Source organism: Aquarana catesbeiana, linkage group LG13 (assembly GCF_042186555.1).
Source record: "Aquarana catesbeiana isolate 2022-GZ linkage group LG13, ASM4218655v1, whole genome shotgun sequence".
In the NCBI taxonomy this organism is placed as follows: domain Eukaryota; kingdom Metazoa; phylum Chordata; class Amphibia; order Anura; family Ranidae; genus Aquarana; species Aquarana catesbeiana.
The window spans coordinates 29824202-29852084 of NC_133336.1; the positions used below are offsets into that span (position 1 = coordinate 29824202).

The 27883-nt window shown below is 43.2% G+C and overlaps 1 protein-coding gene across 1 annotated transcript in view; it reads right to left on the bottom strand.

The window, feature by feature from the left end:
- Positions 1 to 27883, bottom strand: part of WDR20 (WD repeat domain 20) — an 84992-nt gene that overhangs the window by 25247 nt on the left and 31862 nt on the right. The window contains exon 2 of the mRNA XM_073608820.1: positions 6685 to 6867. Within this exon, the coding sequence (XP_073464921.1) occupies positions 6685 to 6867 (183 nt within the window). The remainder of the gene's footprint in view (positions 1 to 6684; positions 6868 to 27883) is intronic.

Below are 27883 nucleotides of genomic sequence, written 5' to 3' on the forward strand. Positions count from 1 at the left end.
GCAGCAGCCCCTTTATACTTACCTGAGCCCCCATCTCTATCCACCGATGTCCACGAGTCCCTGGGCCATCTGGGACTCTACCTCCTGATTGGCTGAAGACACAGCAGTGGCGCCATTTGCTCCCGCTGTTGTCAAGTCAGTTAGCCAATCAGGAGAGTGAAGGGGGGGCCAAACCACAGCTATGTGTCTAAATGAATACACAGGGAGTTGCAGCTCAGCTCAGTTGCCCCCATAGCAAGCTGCTTGCTGTGGGGGCACTCAACAGAAGGGAGGGGCCAGGAGCACCGAAGAAGGACCCTAGAAAGAGGTTTGTAGCTGTTCTGCAAATCCACTGCACAGAACAGGTAAGTAGAACATGTTTGTTAAAAACAAGACTTTACAATCAAATGCAACCCCACTTTATTAAATTTTGACTTGATATACAAGTAGCGTCTTGTCACAACTGAGTATAAAAGAGAAGAGAGGCACCTCTAAGTGAAGCAAAATGGCTAGATTTAATGAAGGTACAATATTTAGCAACTCACATGGTTGATGATTAAAAGAGGCACATCTAAGTATGCAGGCATCCGGGGTAAAGCTGTCCACATAAAACCATCCTCCACACCGCCACCATCCCTTCCACTTTGCGCTCGAGCGGTTCAAGCCTCGCTTTCAAATCGCTGTACTGCAAGGTAGTCTTCCCGATGATGATTGCAGATTGACAGCAGTGAGAGCCGGCGGTGCGGAGGACGGTCTATGTGGACAGCTTTACCCCGGAAGCCTGCATACTTAGATGTGCCTCTTTTAATCATCAACCATGTGAGTTGCTAAATGTTGTACCTTCATTAAATGTAACCAAATTGCTACACTTAGAGCTGCCTCTCTTCTCTTTTATACTTTGTATGGATTTTGCTTCTAATCTCCTTGTGGAGGCTTCCATTTGTGGATGGACATTTTATGGTTACACAACCTGATCACATTGCTATAATCTTTTTATATGGACTATAAACTGAAGGACTTACGAATAAATGGTTGTGGAACAAATCATTTGAGTTTCCATTATTTCTTATGGGGAAATTCGCTTAGGAGTGCTTTGGATTACAAGCATGTTTCTGGAACAAATCATGCTCGCAATCCAAAATTTAAAAAAAAAAAAAAATATATTATATATATATTAAATAATATATATATATATATATATATATATATATATATATATATATATATATATATATATATATATATATATATATATATATATATATATTTAAAAAAAAAAAAAAAAAAAGAAGATGATATATATATCTATCTCTCATTTCTATTTTTCCTTATAGGGAAATTCACTTTGGATTACAAGCATGTTTAAAAAAAAATGTATATATATATCTATATATATTATAAGATATAGATAGAGAGAGATATAGATAGATAGAGATATATATATATATATATATATATATATATATATATATATTTTTTTTTTTTTTTTTAAACATGCTTGTAATCCAAAGCGAATTTCCCTATAAGGAAAAATAGAAATGAGAGATAGATCGAGATATAGATATATATATCTCTATCTTTTTTTTGGGGGGGGTGTATCTAAGCAATTCTCTAGAAAGAAAGAAATAAAAAAAGATACTGATTTTTACTTGTAAACAAACATGTGTCAGAATAGGCTTGGTCCATAAGAGAGTATGGTCGGCCTCTATTGTTTTTTGCAGGCCTCCTGTAATGATTTCCTAAAAAGCTCCCGAAAGGAGGAGGAGATCCTTCTGCACAAAACAAGCTCCGGTATTTGTACTGAGGCTCCCGCTGCACCTGTACATGCAAAATACCTACTACATTTTCAAATGCAAAGTGACTGCCAACATCCGATGCACATCCTGTGAATGCAAGCAAGTAAAACATCTTATGAATGCAAATGAGCCACAGATTAATGATGAATTTGTTCCCGGCTAAATCATTTCATAATACGCAACAAAGATCAAGGGTATCTGTCACCCACGTTCAAGGAATGCAGCCAGTACAAGTCTGGGTTTTATCCATCAGGGAGCACTGAACTGGAGCAGTGAACTTGATGTGTGTCATGAGACGTTCACAAGACATACACCTGTTTTTGACAGGTACCCGTCCCCACTTCTGAGATCATGGTGAGAGCCCTCAGAAGTTCGGCCCCACTCCTCCTTCCCCCTCCGCCAGGCCATTCATAAAGTGCAGCATGCTTCGCACATGCGCACTAGGAAACCGGCTGTGAAGCCGCAAGGCTTCACTGCTGGTTTCCCTTGCAGGCAATGGCAGCGCCAAAGAGCCAATGGAAACAGCGGCTGGGGTGCCAACATCGCTGGATTCCAGGACAGGCAAGAGTTTTAATATTAAAGGTCTGCAGCTACATTATATGTAGCTGCCATAAAATTTTTTGCTTTTGGGGGGGGGGGGGGGGGGGGGGGGCGCTGGAGCACTGTTTTAACTTCAAAGCCTGTTTACCAAATATTTTCATCAGGTGATCCTGCCAGTAACATTTCCTGTTAGTTGGGCAATCACCCTGTGTGCATGGGACCTCTCATCACCTTTCCCCTTGGCAGCATTTCGGCAGGAAAAAAAAAAAAAAAAAAAAAGCATGTCAAGCACTTGGGCGTGAATTCATTTCACTGGGCGAAATAATAATTTATTCTATCCATTGAAATTACTTAAAGCTCAAGTGATTGACGCGCCTAGCATTAACCCAAGTTTACACATGTCAAAGGTTTTTTCCCTGCCAAAAAACACTGCTGCTCTCCTGGACGTACTGGTAATGGCGTTTTTTGTTCTGCCTCTAAATGCATGTGTGTAAATGGACACATAGGCTAACATAGATAGGTGTTTGGAGCCATTAAAAAAAAAAAAAAAAATCCAGCTCACTGGATTTATGGCAGGATCAAAAGGTAATTTTTTTCCAATTATTTGATATAGCAAAATGATTTTAATTCAACCATTTCCTTACCCGCCCATTGTCATATGACATCCATAAATGAAATCTCCCATCCTGGGCGGTCGTCATACGATGTCATCGGCTTCCCGGCAGTATAGGGAGCGCACATGGCTGCAGTGTCAGAGGAGCCGATCGGCGTGCCCGGCGGCCACAATGTCTGCCAGGCACTTGGGATCTCTCATTACAGAGCAGGACCGTGGATCTGTGGGTGTGTAAACACACAGATCCACGTCCTGCCAGGGGAGAGGAGACAGATCGTGTGTGCCTAGAATATAGGAACACCGATTTTTTTTTTTTTTTTTTTTTTTTTTTTTTAAATTGGGATATTTAAGAAGTAAAAATATTGTGTTTTTTTCAAACTTGTTGCTCTTTTGTTTATAGCACAAAAAATAAAAAAAACGCAGGAGGTGATCAAATACCACCAAAAGAAAGCTCTATTTGTGTGTGTGTGTGTGTGTGTGTGTGTGTGTGGGGGGGGGGGGAATGACAAAAAAATAATTTGGGTACAGTGTTGCATGACTGTGCAATTGTCCTTCAATATGTTACAGCGCTGAAAACTGAAAATGCCCTGTATTGAAGTGGTTAACAGAACAAACAAGAATATCATTGAGTTTACAAAATTTTATGCACACACCTGAAAACATAGCTGTCAAACTTGGGTGGATTGACCCTACAGCCATAGGGAGGAATATATAATATTTTTTTTTTAGAATAATAAATTTATATATATATATATATGTATATATCTCTCCAGATGGGTTCCAATCTGGAGACAGCGGGGTATATGTTGAACAGAGCTCCATGGGAGGCATGCTGAGCTAGAAATTAAGTGGATACACGTGACAAAACTCTTCGGGAGGCAATATTAGAGATACAAAAGGTCTTGTGTAATCGGAATTTGAAAGAAAATGCTGTTGTAACGGAAACCAATAAAGTTAAAGCTTTTTATTTATTTTTTTTTTAAAACACCACCACCACAAAAAACAGACAAGACATATCATACTTACCTTCTCTGTGTAATGGTTTTGCACAGAGCAGAGCAGATCCTCCTCTTCTCGGTTCCCACACTGGCGCTCCTGGCTCTTCCCGGGTGCCCCCAGAGCAAGCAACTTGCTCTGGGTGCACCCAAGCAGGCATACTCCTGAGTTGCAGCTTTGTTTTCATTCACAAACGAAGCCACGGGTCAGCCCCGCCCCCTGTCTCCTGATTGGCTCACTTGCTGTGATTGACAGCAGTGAGAGCCAATGGCTCCCACTGTTGCCAAAAGCTAATCAGGAGTGCAAGTCCCCAGAGAGGCAAGGCTCTCATGGACATCGCTGGATCGAGAGGGGGCTCAGGTAGGTATTAGGTGTAGAATGCATGAAGGTAAAAAACCTTGTGCCTTTACAACCACATATACACACACACACACACACACACACGATATAAAAAGTCAACATATCCATGAAAAAGGCGGAGGTGTGTAAAAGTCAAGGTGAATGCATACACACACACACACACACACACACACACACACACACACACACACACACACTAGAGCTGCTTAGAAGATAGATCACGTTTCTCGCGGCGTAACCATCTTTCACATTAAAACAATAAAAAACAATAAAAATTGGACTTACTTTACTGTTTCGTTTTTTTTTTTTTTTTTTTTTTAATTCATTGGAGTGTATTTTTTCCCAAAAAATGCGTTTGAAAGACCACTAAGCAAACACAGTGTGACATAAAAATATAAAAATATTGTAGCAATTGACATTTTATTCCCTAGGCTCTCTGCTAAAATATATATGTAATGTTTGGGGGTTCCAAGTAATTTTCTAGCAAAAAACATTAATTTTAACTTAAGAAACAAGTGTCAGAAAAAGATTTAGCCTGGTTTCACACATGTGCGGTGCGAATTGAAGCTCAGGTTTCACTGGGGAGATAAAAATCTCCTGTTCAAAGGAATCACTGCGTTTTAGCTCAGGATCAGTGAGCAGGGAGAGGGGGAGGGGGAGGTGTAGTGAGGAGAAGTAGAAAATCCATGTTCAGAACGCAATGCATCTGCGAAGCAGATGCGTTCCCATAGAAGATAAGGGGCTCGTAATTCGCACCGCAATGCCCAGAAAACGCACACGTTTTTTGTGCAATGTGCAGTGCGAATGCAACGCACATATGTGAACCAGATGCATTCATATGAATGTATTTTAAAATGTCCTGCGAATTAATTCGCATAGGTGTGAACCCGGGCTTAGACTTTAAGTGGTTAAACTTCCTGCATTTACATGTTGTTAAAAACTTGGCAGACTGCCTGTATTTTTTTTCTTTACACAGAGGCTTGTCCCTTTGATCTAAGAAGGACTAGTTAGTTACAATGTTTCATGTTAAAAACTTGGCAGACTGCCAGGATGTTTTCTTTTGACAGCTGAGTGAGCAGATAAGTCTCTCCACTTATATGAAAGAATTGGCAAACTCTGCAATAGAGATCGTCAGGGGGATTGAATCGAGATCACAATTTTTTTAACGATTAATTGTGCAGCTCTAACACAAAAAATTGCCACATAACCACACCACAAAAAACAAACCCTGCCTCTAAGATGTGTGGGATATATGTAGGGCTGCAACTAACAATTATTTTCGAATTAGTTGGCCGATTATTGTAACATAATATGCAATTTTTTTTGTTTATTTAAAGGAATAATGAAAAACTATTCCTCCCGGGAACACCAATGATGGGGCAGCACTATTCCTCCCGGGAACACCAATGACGGGGCAGCACTATTCCTCCCGGGAACACCAATGATGGGGCACTATTCCTCCCGGGAACACCAATGATGAAGCACTATTCCTCCCGGGAACACCAATGATGGGGCACTATTCCTCCCAGGAACACCAATGATGGGGCACTATTCCTCCCAGGAACACCAATGATGGGGCACTATTCCTCCCAGGAACACCAATGATGGGGCACTATTCCTCCCAGGAACACCAATGATGGGGCACTATTCCTCCCAGGAACACCAATGATGGGGCACTATCCCCCCCCCCTCCCAGGAAAACCAATGGGGTACTACCCCCCCCCCCCCCCCAGAAATACTTAGGATCATGGGGAACTTTTCATCACAGAAATTATTGTACTGACTGAGTATTCTGTATAGCCATTAGCCTCTACCTCATCACTTTACACAGGTACAGCTCGGCTCTCACGGCTGCTTCTCGCCTCTCTCAGTCTATTCCCTCGAGGCAGCAGCGGGCGGGGCTGAGAATATCAGGGGGGGAGCTGACATCAGCGAGGAGGAGAGGCGCGGATGTGCCTGGTCACATGAGCACCGCCTTGTACACAGGAGCATTCTAACGGCCTGGCAGGGAGGAAGGTGCGGACCAACTAATCGATAATGAAAAGCGTTGGCAACGCTTTTCATTATCAATGATACTGATTAATCGTTTCAGCCCTAGATATATGTGAATGATGTTGTGGTCGTCCGTGAAAATGTACAAAGGAAAAATCAGGTTGGTGACAAAAGAATCTGCATGGGATAGTAAGTGGGACTTTAAATTTATCTTACCAGTGTTATGAGCTTTTACAGTAGATCATCAGAAATTCAAAGTTTCATGCATAACTACTGGTGAAAAGGATGGCAAGAGACCCCCCCCTCCCCCCCAAAATGCCAAAAAAGCACAAAATCAGTACAAAATAAACGAACTGCTTCCATTCCACTCAAAACTGAGAAATCAGAGCTGCTTATTTAAACACTTACCTCCTCATTAAATAGCTTACTGGTTTCCTTCTTAATGGGGTCTATAAGCTGGACCTGACCGGCAGAGAACCCGACCAGCAGTGAGACGCTCTCTGCCGTTGCTGTGAGATGATTAAAGTCATGACACGTAGGTTGCGTCCCTTTGTAGATCCGTTTGTCTATCGGTTTGCTTAAATCTGCAGCCTGAGGAGAAAAAAACAAATAAAAACAAACATAAGTCTTAGACTATTCACAGCCAATGTTACATACCACCGATGTCCTATACTGCCAAAAGAGTTTATTAATCCATTAGATAGAGGTAGGTAACCTGGGGCCCTCCAGCTGTTACAGAACTAAAAGTCCCATCATGCCTCTTGGAGTAATTATAACTGCCAACCTTGCAATGCCTCTAGGGAAATTTAGTTCCACAATAGCTGGAGGGCCCCGGGTGGTCTACCCCTGCATTAGAAGGCCAAAAGAATGAGAACAACTGGCCAACACATCTATATAGCCAATGTATGTGTACAACTCTTCAAATGACTGAGCTCAGTGGTTTCCACCGACGGGTACTGTTAATTACTACAGAATACAAAGACAAAAATGTATTCCAACCTTGTGGTAACAGTTTAGGCAGACCCTATTTTTGTTTCAGAAAGCCTGTGACCCCCGTGTACAAATCCAGCTTCACAAGACATGGTGTGACCAGGTTGGTGTGAAGGAACTCAAGTGTCCTTCACAGAGCCCGGAACTCAACCCTACAGAAAACCTTTGGGATGAATTGGAACGCCAACTGGGATCAGGTCTTCTCATCCACCATAAAAAAGGGACCTGACCTCACAAAGGCTCCTTCGACTGAATGGACACATTTCCACACATTAAAATCTTAAATCTCCAGAACAGTGAAGGTTGTTAAAGTCACAAACTGGGGCCAAATCTATACCAATGTTCATGCTTTTAGAACAGGGTGTTCAACAATAAGAGGTCTGATGGCCCTTCTCAATCACCAGCAAACTAATGAACGTTGGACCAGGGCAGCATCACTCCTGGAGGGATCTCCCACACTTCCTCTTTAAACTTAAATTCCCAGCATGCTCCTCTACAGATACATCACGAGGCTGTCTCGGAGCATGATGCGTCTGCATCAATGCCTTTGCCAACAAACAGCAAGCTACAGACTGGCCATCTACAGTACAATAGAGAAAAAAAAAAAAAAAAGATTTTGTTTGTGGAGCTAGAAGAGAGAAAAAAAAAATCTCAATTACAAAAGAACACTTCTGCAGATGCTTCTCTAGGCGTTTTGGGGCTTCTAAGAGGTTATAAATGACACCAGTGTTAATTCCGTCTACAAAATTAACACTATTTTAGTCAACTAAAACAATTCAGATGACTAAAATACGACAACCTAAATGGCATTTTAGTCAAAAGTGATGAAACCGAAATTTGACGTCAAAATAAACATTAACACCAATCTCAGGTGAAACCCACTAACCCCCCCCCCCCCCCCAGCACACATCAGGTGATTGACAGCCTCAGCGATCCACGTTTCGCTAAGAGAGTGTGGGGGGGTGGTGGTGGTGGTGGTGGGGGGTGGGTGAGGGTTAACCATCCATTCCCTCCACTCAGGTCTGAGATTACTGGGAGATCTTATCTCTAGTCTTTAGGGTGTGACATCAGACCCCCCCCCCCCCGCCCCCTACCATCAATGCATTACAGCTCAACATATCTACATTTCTACCTTCAACCCCCTCACGATGGAACGTAAACAAATCTTCATGCCTAAACGCAGTTTTGCAACTTTGGTATGCGATAGTAAAACTGTACAAATCATTGCAACTACTTGTCTTGTTTCCAGACAAATTGGGCCTTCAATTATTAAGTGGAAAGGAGTAATGAAAAAAATAAAAAGAGGAAAAAAAAAAAAAAAAAAAAAAAAAAAAACCCCCACCACATTTTTTTGAACTTTAGCTGTATACTTCTTGCTATTCCTCCCACTGACACCAACAACGGGTGTAGTATCGGTCTATATTCATATATAAAACTTTAGTTATTGAATTACAAGAAACTTAGTATTAGTTTTAAGGTGATTGCATTATATATATATATATATATATATATATATATATATATATATATATATATATATATATATATATATATATATATATATAAAAATGTATGTTTCTGATCTCACAGATGGTCACATGGTCTCGGGACCATTATGGTTAGTCTTTTGTTAGTACCAGATAAAACCAGCTTTTTCGCTCCTTCCATCTAGCCTTTAAAAGGTCAGACAATAGAGAAGGCCAGTGGATTTCTTCTAAGGACATGAATGTGCCTAGAGTTTGAACAGACCATCGCTTTCCAGAACTTTCAGTAGTTATGGGGTCCCCTGGAATTATATATGCTATATTTATCCTGTATCGTATCATCTGTAATACATCTTTATTCGAACCTAAGTAAAACTTTTTATTACATTCTTTGTGTTGTGCGTTTTAATCCTTGCATTTACTGACCACATATCTGAAAAGGTAAATATATGAATGAACCTATGAATAAATGTAACACAAAATTTAACCCCTTGTTACAACGGGGCACTATTCCGCCCACCGACACCAACAACGGGGCACTATTCCGCCCACTGTACAGCCCCCCTAAAGTCTGAACAACAGTAAACTGGCCCTTGATTTAGAAAGTTTGGAGACCTCTGTCCTAGACAAAAACCAGCAGTTGACCTGCAAATAGACTTTTTTTTTTGCCTGGAGTTGGGCTTTAATATGTTGCTGTTAATTACCCTATTAGGGCAATTATTAGATAAAGGGAATTTAGTCTCATCTCAGGTAGGGTGAAGTTCCTCTTTAAAGGTATTATGCAGTGGCCTCACTATTACTGCATGCCATTCAAGCGTGCCATAAGCACTATTCAGCTCACAGCCTGATGAATCAAAGCCAATGCATTTTCAAAGTCCAGCTCTCCTCCAGTACGGGACACTGCCCCGCTTTTACAGAGGTCAGAACAAAAAAAAACCCGGCAACAGCGAAGCCGCACCAAGCATTGTGCACATGTAAGCTTTGTTTTATATAGGTGAACGTTTCCACAAGTGAAGAATAAAGCCCAGAGCCAGCACTGCGGGGAGGAATAATCCAGAGCACATACAAGTCACATTAGTTAGCAGTTTTTGAAGCTTTGAAAGCTCTGCCAAGGTCATTGCTACAACACGTGAATATTGCTATGGTGATCCAGCCAGGGGAAGAAGGGGGGAGCGTAGAAACATTACAGGTGAACAAACTGCTTACAACAAAAGCCTGGAGCACCTCGAAGAGCCCCTGTCATGTACAAACAGGTGACACACAGGATACTACTGGTGGTATTACTTCTGCAGCAAGACAACACTGGACTCCACAGTCTGATAAGCATGCTTTTATGTTTAAAGCCCAACTCCGGGCAAAAAACAAAAAAGTTTCCCATGCAGCGAGGCTGTATCCGCACTGCATGGGTTAACAGCTTGTTTTAGTCTGGGAGAAAGGAGATATTCTTACCGAATCCTCTGATCCTCCTTGCACAAGATTGCTCCCTGTGGCTCCTGCCCCCCTCGCGGTCCAATGGGTTGAACTGTCCCCGATGTTATGCCCATAGACCTACCCTGGATGAGAAACCGCCAGGAACAGTCCACTGGTGGATCATGGGGGGAGCGGAGGATCAGGGGAGTATAAGCAGTCTTCAAACTCCTAGACCTGCAGCCCTTTGCTGGTCTTTGTCTGACCACCATTTCTCCCAACATGGCACTAACGCTCCCGCCGACATGCTAGTATGCACCTGTGGAAACGATGGGGGGGGGGGGGTTGATTAGGTCAGGTAAAAACGTGGGAGATTGATAAGAAGATTTGGTTTTAAGAGCACTCATCCTATAAGAACTTTTTACTCTACAATTTCCAATAGCAGAGATGTTCACACCTCCGAATAACCGCCTAATCACAAATTCTGTGCTGCTTCTACTGTAACTGCTCACCAGGTCAATAGCGCTGCCCTGCGGAATTAGCAGGCTAGGAAAGAAAAAAAAAAAGCGAAGAATAATAATGATAATTTTATCTAAAATCCAATTCTTTCAATTTTTAATAAAATGCTTTTGGAGTAAAAAGATAGTTTTCCATTTAAGACACATTCATCATTTAGTTTATTCAGCATGAAATGGAGCTTAGTTCTGTAGCATGAAGCTGTATATTCTGCAATATTTACATTTTTCACAGTAATGATGAGAGATCAAAGTTCAGGAATATACCGTAATCCATTGTTTTGCAAATCTTTGTACACTACAAATTGTATGATTGTTAGGAGAGAAATGTATCTGTACCAGGCTCCAAGTGTGAGGAGTATGGGCAAGCTGTAAAAATGAAAGCAAAACCTTCTAAGCAGCTTGCAAACCTTGTGATCTTTCTGTACACAGCTTGAAGTGCTTTATTCCTCCCTTGAGGAGCAAAATGACAGCAGCCCATATAAGAGACCCAGTTTAGGAATACTTTAATGAAGTTCCTCTACCTATGGGTAAAGCAGGTATAGTGCAAAATGCAAGTAATGCAACAAAGAGATGCAAGGCCTGGTGGACGAATGAAAAATCATGAGAAGATGTGTTGTGGTGAATGGACAGTGTCTGAGGTTTCTATTATGTGGACCCAGATGATATATTCAGTTTAAGTTCTTTTGTAAGATATTTTGTTTATGCACTTTAGTTACTAAACATTGAAGTTCAGGCAAATACAAGAGTATGTAATATAATGTTACAGTTTTAATAAAAGAAGTAGTTCAACTATGTGTGATTTACCTATTACCCCAAGAATCGGTTCTGATATCGCCGTTTTACTAAACTGACAGCTTATTATTCTAAAAATGGGAAACCTTCATTTTATTTGTAAATATTAAGGATTCTATCTACCAGCAAGAATAAATCCTTACATTTAAAGAGCACTGGCAGGAGGAGCCCCTGCGGGACAGAGATGACAGTTGCTCTTTAAAAATGATGATTTAAATAGAGTTCATTTAAATCAAGCCTTTTTACTAGCGATTTAAATCGACTTGATTTAAAAACCAAATTCACCCTGCGTATTAGACATGTATTTTAACCACTTCCCGTCCACCATGTACAGCAGAAGGGCAGCCGGCATAGGCAAAGCGACGTACCCATGCGCCGCTGCCTACTTCCAGATTGTAGGGTGCGCATTCAAGCTCGATATAGCGATGGAGGTCGGGCTTGAGGCCATCTGAAAGACTATTACGACGGTATTTACCCCACAGGGCATTTGCCCTGAACCATTAGGTTCCCCACCCTTTTTTAGGGGGTTTGTTTAATACCATTACATTATTATAATATACTTGGTCCCATGTGTGTTTATTCTTTTTGTTCTCTTCTTTTTGTTACTTCTTTTATTACCTTCTCCCTTTTTTCCACCTCCCCCCCTCCACTATGGAGTGACCATGTGGTATGTGTCTCCATAGAGCCTGCTTTTGTTTGGCTGCCATTTCGTTCAGTGTCCGGGAGCTGCGAGGCACGGCCGGGATCCCTCCCCTTTCCCCCCCTCATCCGCTACGGCGGGTGCGGGTGTTTGGGGCGGGTTTCCCATTGTGCGTCGGCATCACGCCCCCTCGACATGCGCGAGTCTGCGTGAGTGTCCCTGGCTTGGACCGGGATCAGATGCCGAGGCCTCGTTCTAAGGCAGGGGTCTCAAACTGGTGGCCCTCCAGCTGTTGCAAAACTACAAGTCCCATGAGGCATTGCAAGGCTGACAGTTACAAGCATGACTCTCACAGGCAGAGGCATGATGGGACTTGTAGTTTCGCAACAGCTGGAGGGCCGCCAGTTTGAGACCCCTGTTCTAAGGTAAGTATTTCATAATGAGCTAGTATGAGCTAGGTTTTTTTTTTTTTTTTGTTAAATAAAAAAAATTCTGTGCAGGTATACAACCGCTAAAGTAGTTAAGTGCTAAATAGCAAAAAATGGCCTGGTCATGAAGGGGGGTAAAATGGTCATTAGCATACATCAGTGTATGCCATGGGAGGTGTGCTGTACCTGCATCCGCCTACCACTGAATTTTCATTACCGGTAAATGGTTTTATGGAGTCTGTCCTCAGTTGCCCTTCACATCACAGCACCCCTTTATATTACTGTAACGGGGACTGCTCTGTAAAGTAAAGGGGGGAGGGGGGGTGATGTAAAGGGGGCACTGTGATGTAAAGGGGGGCTGTGATAATTATAAGTGCCCTTTTACAGTGCAAACTTTTATATTACAGTGCCCCTAGCAATCACAGCCACCCCCATCACAGTACCCTGCAGTCTGCTCCCCTCCTTTGCTCTCTAACATGACATTCCCCCATTCTAACCTCTGCCTCCCCTACACTGGACTCCTACCTTTGGCAGGGCAGAGACTAATCAGTCTGTGTTCTCTCCCGATGTTATCCTATCAGCAGGGCAGGAGGAGATTTCCATTCCGATCTGCAGCTCCTCTCGCCCCCTGTCCTGCGGATTGGATGACATCGTTGGCCGGGTGAGCGGAGGAGCCAGAAGAGGATACACAGGCATGGCCACACAGGTGGCGAGGGCGACCCCAGACTGATAGCCCTGTGTGGACCGCAGTCACCGCGCTTGTACTGCTGTGCGGCTCAGTCATCAACAGGCTTCGGACCGGTCCGCGGCCCGGGGGGTTGGGGAACCCTGATGTAAAGTACGTCAAAAGGATAGAGCTCATACAGAGACTGCCTAGATCCTGACACCCAACGTACACATCTCTCATTTCAGTGTTTACATTGTTAGGCGAAGAGGTGTTTTTGAACTGCAGACCTATTATTGTTGGCAGGTTTCCTTGTGTTGGGTAACATGAATGTGGTATCTGTATTTCCATGTGCCACTTAACCACTTCCGGACCAGCCGCCGTAGCGTTACTGTGGCAAATCGAAATTACCCTGCATCGCTTCGTCTTTTGGCCACCAGGGGCATGCGCCCACAGCGTGTGCCCGGAGCCGATGCGAGTGCCCGGCAGGCTCGATAACCGCCGGAAACCCGCGATCGCTCTCGTGACAGAGTGATAACCAGGAAACGTGTGTGTAAACACACAAATCCCGGTTCTTTCAGGGTAGTAGAGGCAAATCGTGTGTTTATACTATGTATGAACACCGATCTCTCTCCCCTCCTAGACAGTCCCCCCCCCCCCCAGTTAGAACTCACTAGTGAACACAGTTAACCCCTTGATCGCCCACTGGTGTTAACCCCTTCCCTGCCAGTGACATTTATACAGTAATCAGTGCATTTTTATAGCACTGATCGCTGTATAATTGTCAATGGTCCCAAAAACGTCCAATTTATCCGCCGCAATCCTGACAAATTGCAGATCGCTGCCATTACTAGTAAAAAAATAAAAATGGCATAACTCTATCCCCTATTTTGTAGGCGCTATTGTGATTTTTTTTTTACCAAAAATATGTAGAATACATACTGGCCTAAACTGCGGAATTTTTTGTGGGAGATTTATTATAGCAAAAAGTAAAAGTAATTTTTTTAATAAAAATTGTCGCTCTTTTGTTTATAGCGCAAAAAATAAAAAAAACGCAGAGGTAATCAAATGCCACCAAAAGAAAAGCTCTATTTGTGGGGGGGGAGGACGTCAATTTGGTTTGGGTACAACGTCGCATGACCGCGCAATTATCAGTTAAACCGTGCCGTATGGCAAAAAAAGACGACCTGGTCATTGAGCAGCCGAATCTTTCGGGCCTGAAGTGGTTAAAGTATTGGGGAAAAATAAAAAAAGATAAAGTTCAGCTTTAAAAACTATAAAAGCTTAAAACACAAGTCATCACTGATCACTCTAGATCCAAACACTCGGAATAAATCATCCTCAAAGATCACAACAGATTCTGGAGGTTTCAGCGAGCTCCTAAGATTGCAAAGCTTGGTGTTCACATTAGAGGGCTGGCAGGCTGCCATAGAAAAGAAGGGGAGAGGAGCTGTGATATATTAGTGTCTCTAGTAAACTTTGAAGACTCATTTATCCACAGTGTCCAATTCTACAGAGATCAGTGATGACTGTTTTGGGATTGCTTACAATGCCATTTTCTCTGCATCACGATTATCCAGTTGCAATTAGAATTAAGTCAATTACACACCTCCAAAAAGTGAAAAAAAATATTTTTTTTACACTGCTTCACAGGTGTAATTCAGCTTGACAGCCATTGGTTGAAGCTGAAATATTGGCTTTGGGTGGAGTTGGCCTTTAAGAGCAAAGCTGCAAAAAGCAAAAAAAGATTCTCTCTGTTCAGGATTCATTTGATGTAAATGACTGACTGCTTTCAGTAATCCTTTTGCAGTGCTCCCAGGTCCCTAACCCTCTGTGATGTTAATGCCGTCTGCAAATCTACAGAACAGGCAAGAGAGGAAAATCCTCTGCCTGGTGGACTAATCGGATTTCAAACCGCTGGGGGAGTCAGTGGGGTGCCAACTGTCAGCAATTCCAATGTACAGAGCTGCCAGTGGACATGGGAGCTGCAGAACCACCCCACACACACACGGCATAGCAAGCAAAGGCAGTGCGTGTGCCAAATCATCCTATTGTTATTCTCCAATAAACATTTTTTAACAATTAGAGCAGTCATCAACTCCTGTCCTCAGGGCCCACTAACAGGCCAGGTTTTATGTATTACCTTGGGGGAGATGCAGACTAGAATACGGCAATCACTGAGCAGCAAATGATATCCCCTGTGATGTATTGCAGTTATCTTGCAAACCTGGCCTGTTAGTGGACCCTGAGGACAGGATTGATGCCCACTGAATTAGAGAACACACGTATCAATCAGCTTATGTTTGGAGAAAAAAAAGACATCTCACTGGGGAGCCCCCAGCTGTTAGGCTGGATTCACATCTATGCATTTTTAGTGCTTTTTGTATTTTGCAGATTTGTGCTACAGAACGTGTTCCATAGGAAACCATGGTAAATGGACTGCAGTGCAAATCTGCAAAATGCAAAAAGCACTAAAAATGCATAGGTGTGAATCCGGCCTTAGAGTGGATGACGCAGAATTTTTAGACAGAACATTCCCATGTAGACAAATTATCAAAGAACTCGGAGTTAAGGAGAAATGTCAGGTAAGGCTAATGCTATCAGGGCAAAAAAAAAAAAAAAAAAAACCATTGCTGTGCTTAAAACAAGAGCCTAATCAACACCGACGCTGGGCAAGTAAAGAAATTTGTTGAGCCGCTGAAAAAAAAAAAAAAAAAAAAAACAAACACACCCCACAAAAGTTTCTTTATAATCAGAAACAAAATCAATTTACCTTGAGTTTTAGAAAGACTAGAGATCGGACTCTACAAATTAAAGTCAACCTGTCACTTTGCTCTGAATGAGATAAAACGTTGGGATAAACTGGCCTTGAAAATGCTCCAGACACTAAAGGCTCATTTCATTTCTCGCACTGTGTTTACACACAACATGGGAACCATCCAGGTGTTGTGGGGTGTTCTATATTTAACCACTTCAGCCCCGGAATTATTTACCCCCTTCCTGACCAGAGCACTTTTTGCGATTTGGCACTGCGTCGGTCGCTTTAACTGACAATTGCGCGGTCGTGCGACATTGTACCAAAAAAAAAAAAAATATAAAATATGAGGTCCTTTTTTCCCCACAAATAGAGCTTTCTTTTGGTGGTATTTGATCACCTCTGGTTTTTAATTTTGAGCTATAAAACAAAACAAAAAAAAAAAAAGTGACAATTTTTGAAAAGAAAAAAAAAGCGCAATATTATCTACTTTATGCTATAATAAATATCCCCCCCCCCCCCCCCCCCCAAAAAAAATAAAAATTTTTTTTTATTATATATATATATATATATATATATATATATATATATATATATATATATATATATATATATATATATATAATTTCTTCCTCGGTCTAGTAAAGCAGTAGTAAACCTGAGAGGGTTTCCATCTTCTTCTGGGTTTGCGGACTCCGGGTGAGCGAGTGGCCGGAGCCGCAATGACGTCACTCCTGCGTGTGGGAGCCCTCGGTTGCGGCATGGTGCTCAGAAGGTCCGGCACAGTATGCCAGACCTTCAGAGGACATACACCAGTGACGTCACTGGCTGCATCCTGGGTAAATATCTCCTAAAAAGGTGCATGTTTAAGAGAGATTCAACTTACCTGTAGGGGGAAAAAAAAAAAATCAAAGCGGACTTTACTACGGCTTTAAAGTGCACTTCCAGCCCATTCGAAATTGTGCTACCTTCATGCAGGTAACATCGCCCTCAATCCCAGAAAGCGGATTCATTTTTATTTGCATCCTCCTAGGCAGTGGGGTGAATGGAGTGCACCAGGCTGTGTTCTTCGCAGGGTAGTAGTAACCTGATTTGTTGAAGTGAGCCTGACCTAGCCTATAACAATGTAACAAACATTTCTCAACCACCTGTTTGGCTTACAATTACGTGCTATGTCCCTGTGGAACCCATTGGAACCAAAGCCTATAGATTGCACTTGAGACAGGAACATATAGCATTTGACAGCTGGAAGACAAAGGGTGGGGGCTTTTTGTAGTAAGATGGGGAAACATCTTGATTTCGGCAGAAGCCCAGGCCCTACATGCAACATTATGCTCGCCTGTGAAAATGCTAGATGGAAAGGACAACCTCATTTCCCTTACGTCTGAAGGCTTCGGTTTTCCAGTGGTGGCATGAAATGGTTAAATTAAGTCTTGTGTATATCTTCAAGCGGAGTTCCACCCATTTTTACATGTTGCCCACCCGCAGTACAGTTAGAAATGGTCATTTTCTTTTATTCCTGTATACAGGCGGCACTTCTGATCCCGACCACCTAGGCGATTTCGTCATTAGGAGATTCCCCAAGGACTCCTGGGATATCAGCATCATCTATCCCAGGAGTCCTCGAGGCGCCCAATAGTGAAATCTCGCGGCATTTCAAGGACCTGCCGTGGAGGAAGTATAGATGCCGTGTTCAGAATACTGCCGCATTACTGCGCAGGTGTGAGATCAGGAGGTGCATTGCTGGGTAGCCAGCTGCATCTAATCCCGGAAATACACAGGAACAGGCTTCAGATGCCCACATCCTCCATGACCCTGCCTGTTTCCGAGATCAGGTAAAATATTACCGATTTAAAATTAAAAAAAGCATGAGGACAGTATCCAGATGTCAATGTACATGAACCAACAAAGGGGAGCCTTATAAAAAATATATATATATATTTTTTATAAGGCTCCCCTTTGTTGGTTCATGTACATTGACATCTGGATACTGTCCTCATGCTTTTTTTAATTTTAAATCGGTAATATTTTACCTGATCTTGGAAGTATATATTTACACACAGATTATGGGGACTGGAGCTCCACTTTAAAAAGGAGAAGTCCAGCCTGAGCTTTTTAGGCTGGGCTTCTCCTATGGGTCACAGGAGCGCACTCCTGTGACCCGTTTTCGGGGAGAGCGGTCTGAAGTTCGTTCTCCGCTGACGTTACTGCCATCAGTCGAGGCAGAGCCTCATCCCGACTTCCGAAGTCTGGATCCGCCAGCTGCCTTGATTGATGGTAGTCTCAGCAAGCCGCTGAGACGGCCGCTCCCCGCCCCTCCACAGCTCAGCGCTCCAGTGAGCGTGGAGAAGCAGAGGGGAGAGACGCCGACTGACAGTCAGCAGTTTTCCTCTCGGGGAGGTGAGAGAACCGAGCCATCGGCGGTGTTCGGTGGCTCAGTTCTCAGTGCAGAGGCGGCGGGGGACAGATGCAGCATTGGGCTGACGCTGCATCCACATAGGTAAGTATGAATCCAAAATAAAAGAAAAAACAAAAAATAAAAAAAACCCCATGCTTCTTTTAAGCCTCGCACACACAATGAGATTATGAGACGAATGATCAACTTTATTTTTTTGCATGTCGGGCCCCTTTCATAGGTGCGGACCGTTCAGATCCGCCTGTCAGTTTTTTCAGCGGATCTGAACGGTCGCTCCATACATCTCCATGGACCGACGGATGTCAGCGGTGACATGTCCGCTGACATCCGATTCGCAAAATCCAGACGGATGTCCTATTTTCCTCATCCGTCTGGCGGATCGGATGAAAACGGACAGGCGATCCATAATTATCCGATCCCCCGATAGAGGAGAGCAGAGATCTGACAGGTCGGTCCCTGTACAGTGTGTGGAGACGGACTTGTCATCCGCCGGCTCAGCGGAGATCAAAGGAGCGATCCCTACTGAGCAAGCGGAGGAGTAAAAAACGGACAGCCCCGTGTAAAAAGGGGCCTTAGTCTCCATACCAAAAATAAAAAAGGGTTACTAAAGTCATAAAAATTCTCATACGTCGCAATAAAAAATTCTGAAAAGATGTATTGTATTTTCAAATGAAGACTGTACTATTAAAACAAAAATCGTACGAGAAAACCTTTTGTGCTTGTCCCATCCGACAACTTTCCACAATCTGCCCTGATCGGCTCTTGAAAGCTGTGTACTAATAATCAGTTTTATAGTAAGAACGCTTTGAAAGCATTATTTTTCATACAATTTTTCTGATTGTGTGTACTAGGCTCTAGTTTGTAATTGCATTAAGCAGCACGCATGTATTTCAATAAGGAGTTAAAGTGTTACTAAACCCAGTAAAATCAGTCTGTATATATGCAGTAAAGCATGCTTGTTATACTCACTGTGGAACCTAAAGGGTTAATCCTCCGCATTGTGTATAAAGGTTGTTTGATCTTGCCCTCTGATCCTCCCCTTTTACTGTCCCCAATCCACCTCCTTATAGAACAGAGCCTTGGAGGCACTCTGGACATGCTCAGTTTGGCGTGTATTGCTAGTTTGTTTTTTTCTTGGGGAGGGTGCATGTGATCAGCACAGAGCCAATCAGCACTGTCCAGACAGAGGGCCAGGAGTCATACAGCCTCATAGGACAATCACAGTAGAATGAAAACTCCTCCTACAAGCTTTAACCAGACACTGATAGGAGTCACAGGACTGCTATATACTGCTGATGAGAAAATGTATTTAGCAGTTTTTTTAATTTAAAACACTTCCTATGCTCTGTGTACTATGGAAGACCAGATATAGTAAATGCTGGGTCCCGGGTTTACACTACAAGACATGGACAGCAGAAAGTCCTGCCTGAAATAAGCAAATCCATCAACGCTGCATTCTGCACATGCAGATTCTGTGACATGCAGACTGCCAGCACACAGCTCCCGCAAAGCTAATCTTTCCCACAATCCCGTCTACATACAAAATAATTACTGTATAATAAGGCGTTATCCAGGTTCTGCCTCGCTAGTGCTATTCCATTTCAACCTACTTAGACTGCACAATAGCGGTCTTCTAAAAAGAAAGAAATATAAGCTGGGCAGAAAGGTCAGGTGAAAGCAGTTGACAAAGATGGTGAAAAAACAGGGAGGACACTATCTGAGCGTGTTTACACCGCGACAATTTGCTGAACTGCTCAAACATAGGTTGATTTACTAAAAAAGGAGTCAGTTTCCCAAAAGCAGATTTGCATGGTATCTAAACCAAAGCAAAACTAAAAAAAAAAAAAAAAAAAAAAAAAAAAAAAGTATTAATTTTGCTGATTACTAGTCTATGGATATATGGTGGCTGCTTTCATATTTTTTTCCCCAGGCTTATTTTCCTTTGATCACCATGCTTCCTGTCCTAGGATAACTAACCTCACTATCAGTGTATCTATGAAGGAACCCCGGTTGTCACACTAGGCTGCTCTCCAGATTTGGATTACAGACGTGTCTTCATCTCCATTACATTGGGGGGGGGGGGGTGAAGACATTTTCAGTTTGCAGACCATGTTTTTAGTGCCTTCAGTTCAATACAGGGGGTCCCCTAGTTACAAACATCCAACTTACAAACGACTCCTACTTACAAACGGGGGGGGAGACAACAGGAAGTGAGAGGAAATCTACCCCTAGGAAGGGAAATTCACTCCTGTAAGATCTATTATGGGGAAAAGGAACCTCCACTGATGCTTTATCACCAAGGCTTGTTTCCACAACAACCAAAAATTTTCAAAATCCAATTGTCATTGGGACAGAAAGTGAGGTGAAATCTTCTGAAGAGGAGCACAGACAGCAAAACAAATGTTACAGGGGTGATAACCCTTCCCTATGCTATCCAAAAAGCTTAAAAATAGTTTTTTTGGGTGGAGCTACACTTAAAAAATGTACCTGTTCCGACTTACAAACAGATTCAACTTAAGAACAAACCTACAGTCTCTAACTTGTTTTGTAACCCGGGGACCCCCTGTACACAAAAAGATGGGAAGACGGGACAAGGAAACTGCATTTCTGGCAGCATCAACAGGCATTTTCTGTGATGAAAATCAAAGTCATCATCACTAGCATGGGCTACCAAGCTACAATATATTGCATTTTTGGTTCTTGAGTTTAGATACACTAAAAAATAAAATAAAAAAGGAGAGAAGGGGGAAATTAAAGTGGTTCTAAAGGCAGAAGATAATATATATTACATACAATAAATATATATAGGAATAAAGGACCTTTATTCAAATGAAGTCGGCGGTGTGCGGCCACTTTCTACATTTCCAAATTACATCTATACATCCACACAGGCGAGCCAGGGCTAGCACCTGCCTGGGATTTGAGTGAAGCACATACACCTGAGCGGTACATTGTTCTTCGATTGGATTTACCTTCAACATTTCTCTACCATCACTGGACTGACATCCAATACGCATTCCGTCCACACCGATTACACCAACAATGTCATCAATGGGTGGAGTGTAGGACAGGAAGTAGCATTTGACTTCGCAAATATGGAAGCCTCTTTTAGGCCTAGGCCAGTGATGGCGAACCTTGGCACCCCAGATGTTTTGGAACTACATTTCCCATGATGCTCATCCACTCTGCAGTGTAGTTGAGCATCGTGGGAAATGTAGTTCCAAAACATCTGGAGTGCCAAGGTTCACAATCACTGGCCTAGGCTAAAATGAAGATGCAGAATGCCTACTATTCATTGTGAGCCCTCAAAAACACATCCGTGCTAGAACACAAAAAAAAAAAAAAATAAAAAAATATAACACCCCCACATACTTCCCAGATCAGTTTCTCTTGTGTTTTTTTTTTTTTTCTCCATTGTCCCCTAGATTCCTAGCTTATACCATTATTGAACCAGTTTGGTTCATGCATATACATACTCTTATCATATACTACTTTACTTCTATGCTGGTATGGCAGCACCTATTGATACATACGCATTTATGTTTCAGTTGACATTATTAATGGATACTGGGAGATCTTTGGTGACACATTTCCCCCATCCCGGCCATGTCTGCCCCCTGTTTGTGCTCTGTTGGGTTGGTTTTTCCCTTTGCCTCCTCAGTTCCCGAGCCGGACGATCATTACTGCCGCCCCTGGGTATCAAGCAATTGGTAGCCTGATCCAGCCTTAGGCGAGTATAGGGCCATGCATTTTTGGACCCTCTTGACTAATTGTCATGATACCATGTCTGCGTTACTTATTTGGTTCATTATACCCCCTCTTCCTACAGATGTACTACACACGCATCTACCCCTGATGAAGTGAGCATGGTCTTGCGAAACGCGTTGGGGTACTTTTTATGCATGTGTACTCTGCCATTTACATTTTATACCTCGATACGTGTAATGACATTTACTGTATGTATCATTTCAGTGGCTTGGCTATGATTCACATTTATGTTTGCATGACTATTTTAATACATTTTGAGACTGCATTTACTCTGTCCATTGTTGGCTAAACGCATTCACCTCATTTAAAGTCCTGGGGTGATTTCCTGTTTTTTCTTGTGTTGTGTTTAAATGTACATGCACCTATAGAGTATCTAATCTGCCAACCTAAACCCAGCTAAACTGAAAGGGTTACTAAACCCACAACAGTAAAAATCAGTCTGTATATGCAGTAAAGCATGCTTGTTATACTCACTGTGTAACCTAAGGGGTTAATCCTCTGCATTGTGGCTGTTTGATCCTGTCTTCTCTGATCCTCCCCTTCTTCCACTGTCCCTAATCTCCTGATAAGACCCAGCCTTTGGAGACTTGCGAGATGCACTTGTTAGATGCCATTCCTCTACCTGTAATCTGGTTGGTAATGCTGGCCATATAAACCACAGGTTGCAGAAAAGAAATCCACAAATTCCCTCATCAACACAGACCGTGCTGACAGGGGAATCCCTCCTGCCAAGACATTGTCTTCTCCCGGCAAGAGAAGCTGTCCCCGCCAGGAGAAGACAGTGATTATCGCTAGCAGCTAGCGATAGTCGCAAGTAAAATCCATCAGGCTGGTTGTACCCAGGTTGATGGCACAACCTGGTACATTCAGCCCGCCCATAGACGGTTCAGCAGGAACCAGCCAAGACTGGAACAAGTAGCATGGCCCCAGGCTATTTTCTACCCATTTTTAGATTAACCACTTCCTGACCGTCCATACATATCCTCATTGGGAATTGACAATATCGGGATCATGTTGCAGCTGCAGCCATGATCCTGGGATCGAAATTAGCAGGGCGGCGATGGGCTTTCCTGTATAAGTGATCCGAGTGGCTCTACAGCCACCTCATTTTTCAAGGCGACTGGAGACCCCGGGACTGCCGAATCCAGTATGGCTGATTAAGTATGGGGGGGGGGGGGATATGAGGACCTGTACTTTCTCCTATGACGAATGAAGCGGGGAGCGATGAGGATTGTCACTTCTGGCTTTGATTTGTTGTTTACAAACACAAGCATCCGAGATTTGCAATTCGGAGTTAAACATTTTGAAGGCAGGTCAGCCAGGCAACTAGCATTTGCAGAACGACATCAGCAATGGTAAGCTTGCATGTTTCTCTCTGGGAAAGGTATCTGTGGGCACTACAGACCTGCAGCAGCAGCATTGCTATAGTCACTCAAACGGACAGGTTCAAACTCCCAGCAGCCCCTTCTCATTCTATGTGGGCAGCACCAATGTTGTCACGTGTACATATCTACCCCCAACATAAAGAAGACTTCCAAAACTATTCTCAGCAAGTTCCATTTTTATAGCTCAGACCTAATCAAAACATGCAATCAACATGCCTCCACCTACCATCTGTACCATGCCGTCGCTCTCATGTTTTGACCGCACGCAGATGCCCGATGTCAATAGAAGGCAGCATGAAACAGATTTCTATCTTGTACCAGGTGTGGCACACAGGCTACAGTGGGCAAAGGGCCCAAAACACTGAAGACTGTTTTAAGAATGACATATTACAAAATATCATACAAAAAGGGAGACGATATGGTTTATTGAATTGCGCTTTTAGCCAAACTGTAACATACACAATAAAAAGAGGACCTGAACTCAAAAAAAGTCAAGATTTGCTGTCTTATAGGGAACATCTAGAAAGGTTATTGTGCTTAAAAGAGAAGTATGGGAATCGAGTTTGTCCCAGATTTATACTTACCTAGGTGGATGCAGCATCGCTCCAAGGCTGCATCTGTCCCCTGGTGCCTCTGCATTGAGAGCTGAGCGATCGAACACCACTGATCACTCAGTTCTGACAGCTCCCCGAGCAGAGAGCTGCTGACTGTCAGTCACAGCTCCGTCCTCACTCACTGGAGCGCTGGGATGTGGAGGGGGCAGAGCGACCGGCTCGCTGAGAGGCTGAGCCAGGTGTCGGTCCCGGGATCTGTCAGATTCCGACATCCATTGTCATGACGACGTGGGCCCTGGATCGACTTCAGCCTGCTCTCTGCTGAAAACGGGGCACAGGAGTGCAAAACAAAAAATTGTACTCCTGTTATCCATAGAAGTACAACCAAAAGAAGCTTTGGCTACAAGTCTCCTTTAAAGGGTTACTGAACCCAGGACTCTGCATTCTTTTTATCTGGTCTCCCACAGTACACAGAACATGGAAATGTATTTTAGTAAATATAAACGGCTAAAAACCTTTTCTCATCAGCAGTATATAGCAGTCCTGTGACTTCCATCAGTGTCTGGTTAAAGCTTGTAGGAGGAGTTTTCATTCGCCTCCGACTTTCCTATGGAGGCTGCTGGAACCCTGACCCTCTGTCTGGACAGTGCTGATTGGCCCTGTGCTGATCACATGCACCCTCCCAGAAAAATAAAAAACCGCTCTAGCAATACACACAAGGCTGAGCATGTACAGAGTGCCCCCTAGCCTCTGTACCATCAGGAAATGGTTTGGGGACAGTGGAAGAAGGGGAGGATCAGAAGACAGGATCAAGCAGCCTTCGGTTCAACAGTGAGTAGAACAAGTATGCTTTACTGCATAAACAGACTGATTTTACTGTTGTGGGCTTAGTAACACTTGTACCCTGAAAATGCATTCTGTCTTTAATTTCTCCTGAGAAATAGCAGCGCATTTCCTGGTATGAGATTGTGCCTGGGCACTCCGGTCTCCTCTTAGCTGTATATCTGCAGTGTGAGATCATCTAAGGCACTGCTGCCTCTGACCGCTAGTCTCAGAGTAAGATTTGGTGATGTCCACACTGTGCGCTGCGCACTGTTCTCCTTGCTGGAGAAGAAGCTGTACATGAAGACTTGCAATGCAAGAATCTCCTTGCTTACTTAATTTTGTGGATATGAGATTCCTAAACCTCTCCTTGATTATTCCTCCATCAGATCACCAGTCAGGGGTATTGGCTTCAGGGAGACCAAGCAATGCTGGTCAATAGTCCTTTTCCCTCCGTTTACCTATTTTCTGAGCTAAGCTTTCACAGTTCAGTTCCTCTTAAGTGATTTTTGACATTACTTCAACATGTCCACATGCTTTCGATCCCAAAATTCTCTCCTTTAACATCTGGATGTACAAATTTCTTTTTAGTGACTATTCATTTCATAAAAATCACATGTACAAATCACAAGCATTATACCAGCAGGATGGAAGACTTGGGGGGGATAATGGGATAGACTAAGTATCAGTGAGGTCAAGGGGCAATGTCAGCACAACAAGAAAAACCCTACATTTCAGATTAAACAACTGTCATCCAACCATTTCCTCCAAGAGGAAGAATGACCCATGACTTTGCTAAACCAACCTGAAAACCGCAATCCTGGAAGGGTGAGGGTTAAAGTGGTTGTTAAACCACTTAAGCTCTATAACAATATGTGTCCCAGTGTCTAATTGTTTTTTTTTTAATAAAGATCAAAAAAAAAAAAAAAAAAAAAAAAATTATAATATATACCTTATATCAGAACGTCTCCCGGTGTTCTGCCGAGAAAGTTTCGCTTGGCGGATAAGGACCCCCCTCAGCAGTAGGATCCGGCGGAAATAGCCGAAGGGGAATAGGTCCAAATCAGCTGTACACGGCGCCTGTAAGAGAGCCCCTCGCGGGCTCGCTCCGCTCGCCACGCTTCGGGCACGGCCTCGCTGCGCTCGGCTCTTTTAGGATTCCCCCTCTAGGTCCACTTGGATGGTAGGGAAGGAACCTGGACCCAGAGCGCAGGCGGCGTGTACAGCTGATTGTGGATTTTGAGCTTCAGCTATCTCCGGCGGCTGTTAGTAGTTCGTACTGCGCAGGCACTGCGCCTGCGCAGTACAGGGGGGGAACTTATCTGCCGAGGGAACTTATTCGGCAAGACACCGGCACTCACGTGACTCCTCGGCTCTCTTCTCCTCCTCCCTGGCTGACGTCAGAAGGAGTGCTTGGCCCCTTCCGATATAGCTGTCAGCGGGGGAGGAGAGCCAGCCGAGGAGTCACGTGAGCACCGGGAGATGTTCGGATATAAAAAAGGGTATTATCTGCATTTTGTTTTAAATAGATCAGACACTGGGACACATTTTTACAGTGCCTTGCAAAAGTATTCACCCCCATTGACTTTTTACCTATTTTGTTACATTACAGCTTTTGGTTCAATGTTTTTTTTAATCTGAATTATATGTGATGGATCAGAACACAATAGTCTAAATTGGTGAAGTAAAATTAGAAAAATTATATACATAAAACTATTTTTCAGAAATAAAAAAACTGAATTGGCATGTGCATATGTATTCACCCCCTTTGTTATGAAGCCCATAAAAAGCTCTTGTGCAACCAATTACCTTCAGAAGTCACATAATTCCTGAAATGATGTCCACCTGTGTGCAATCTAAGTGTCACATGATCTGTCATTACATATACACACACCTTTTTTGAAAGGCCCCAGAGGCTGCAACACCTAAGCAAGAGGCACCACTAACCAAACACTGCCATGAAGACCAAGGAACTCTCCAAACAAGTAAGGAACAATGTTGTTGAGAAGTACAAGTCAGGGTTAGGTTATAAAAAAACATATCCAAATCTTTGACCCCTAGGAGCACCATCAAATCTATCAAAACCAAATGGAAAGAACATGGCACAACAGCAAACCTGCCAAGAGACGGCCGCACACCAAAACTCACGGACCGGGCAAGGAGGGCATTAATCAGAGAGGCAGCACAGAGACCTAAGGTAACCCTGGAGGAGCTGCACAAAGAGACTGGAGTATCTGTACATAGGACAACAATAAGCCGTACGCTACATAGAGTTGGGCTTTATGGCAGAGTGGCCAGAAGAAAGACATTACTTTCAGGAAAAAACAAAATGGCACGTTTTGAGTTTGTGAAAAGGCATGTGGGAGACTCCCAAAATGTATGGAGGAAGGTGCTCTGGTCTGATGAGACTAAAATTGAACTTTTTGGCCATCAAAAGAAAACGCTGTCTGGCGCAAACCCAACACATCACATCACCCAAAGAACACCATCCCCACTGTGAAACATGGTGGTGGCAGCACCATGCTGTGGGGATGTTTTTAAGCAGTCGGGACTGGGAAACTGGTCAGAGTTGAGGGAAAGATGGATGGTGCTAAATACAGGGATATTCTTGAGCAAAACCTTTACCACTCGGTGTGTGATTTGAGGCTAGGACAGAGGTTCACCTTCCAGCAGGACAATGACCCCAAAATCACTGCTAAAGCAACACTTGAGTGGTTTAAGGAGAACATGTAAATGTGTTGGAATGGCCTAGTTAAAGTCCAGACCTCAATCCAATAGAAAATCTGTGGTCAGACTTAAAGATTGCTGTTCACAAGTGCAAACCATCCAACTTGAAGAAGCTGGAGCAGTTTTGCAAGGAGGAATGGGCAAAAATCCCAGTGGTAAGATGTGGCAAGCTCATAGAGCGACTTATCCAACTTGGAGCTCCGATAGCCACAAAAGGTGGCTCTACAAAGTATTGACTTTAGGGGGGTGAATAGTTA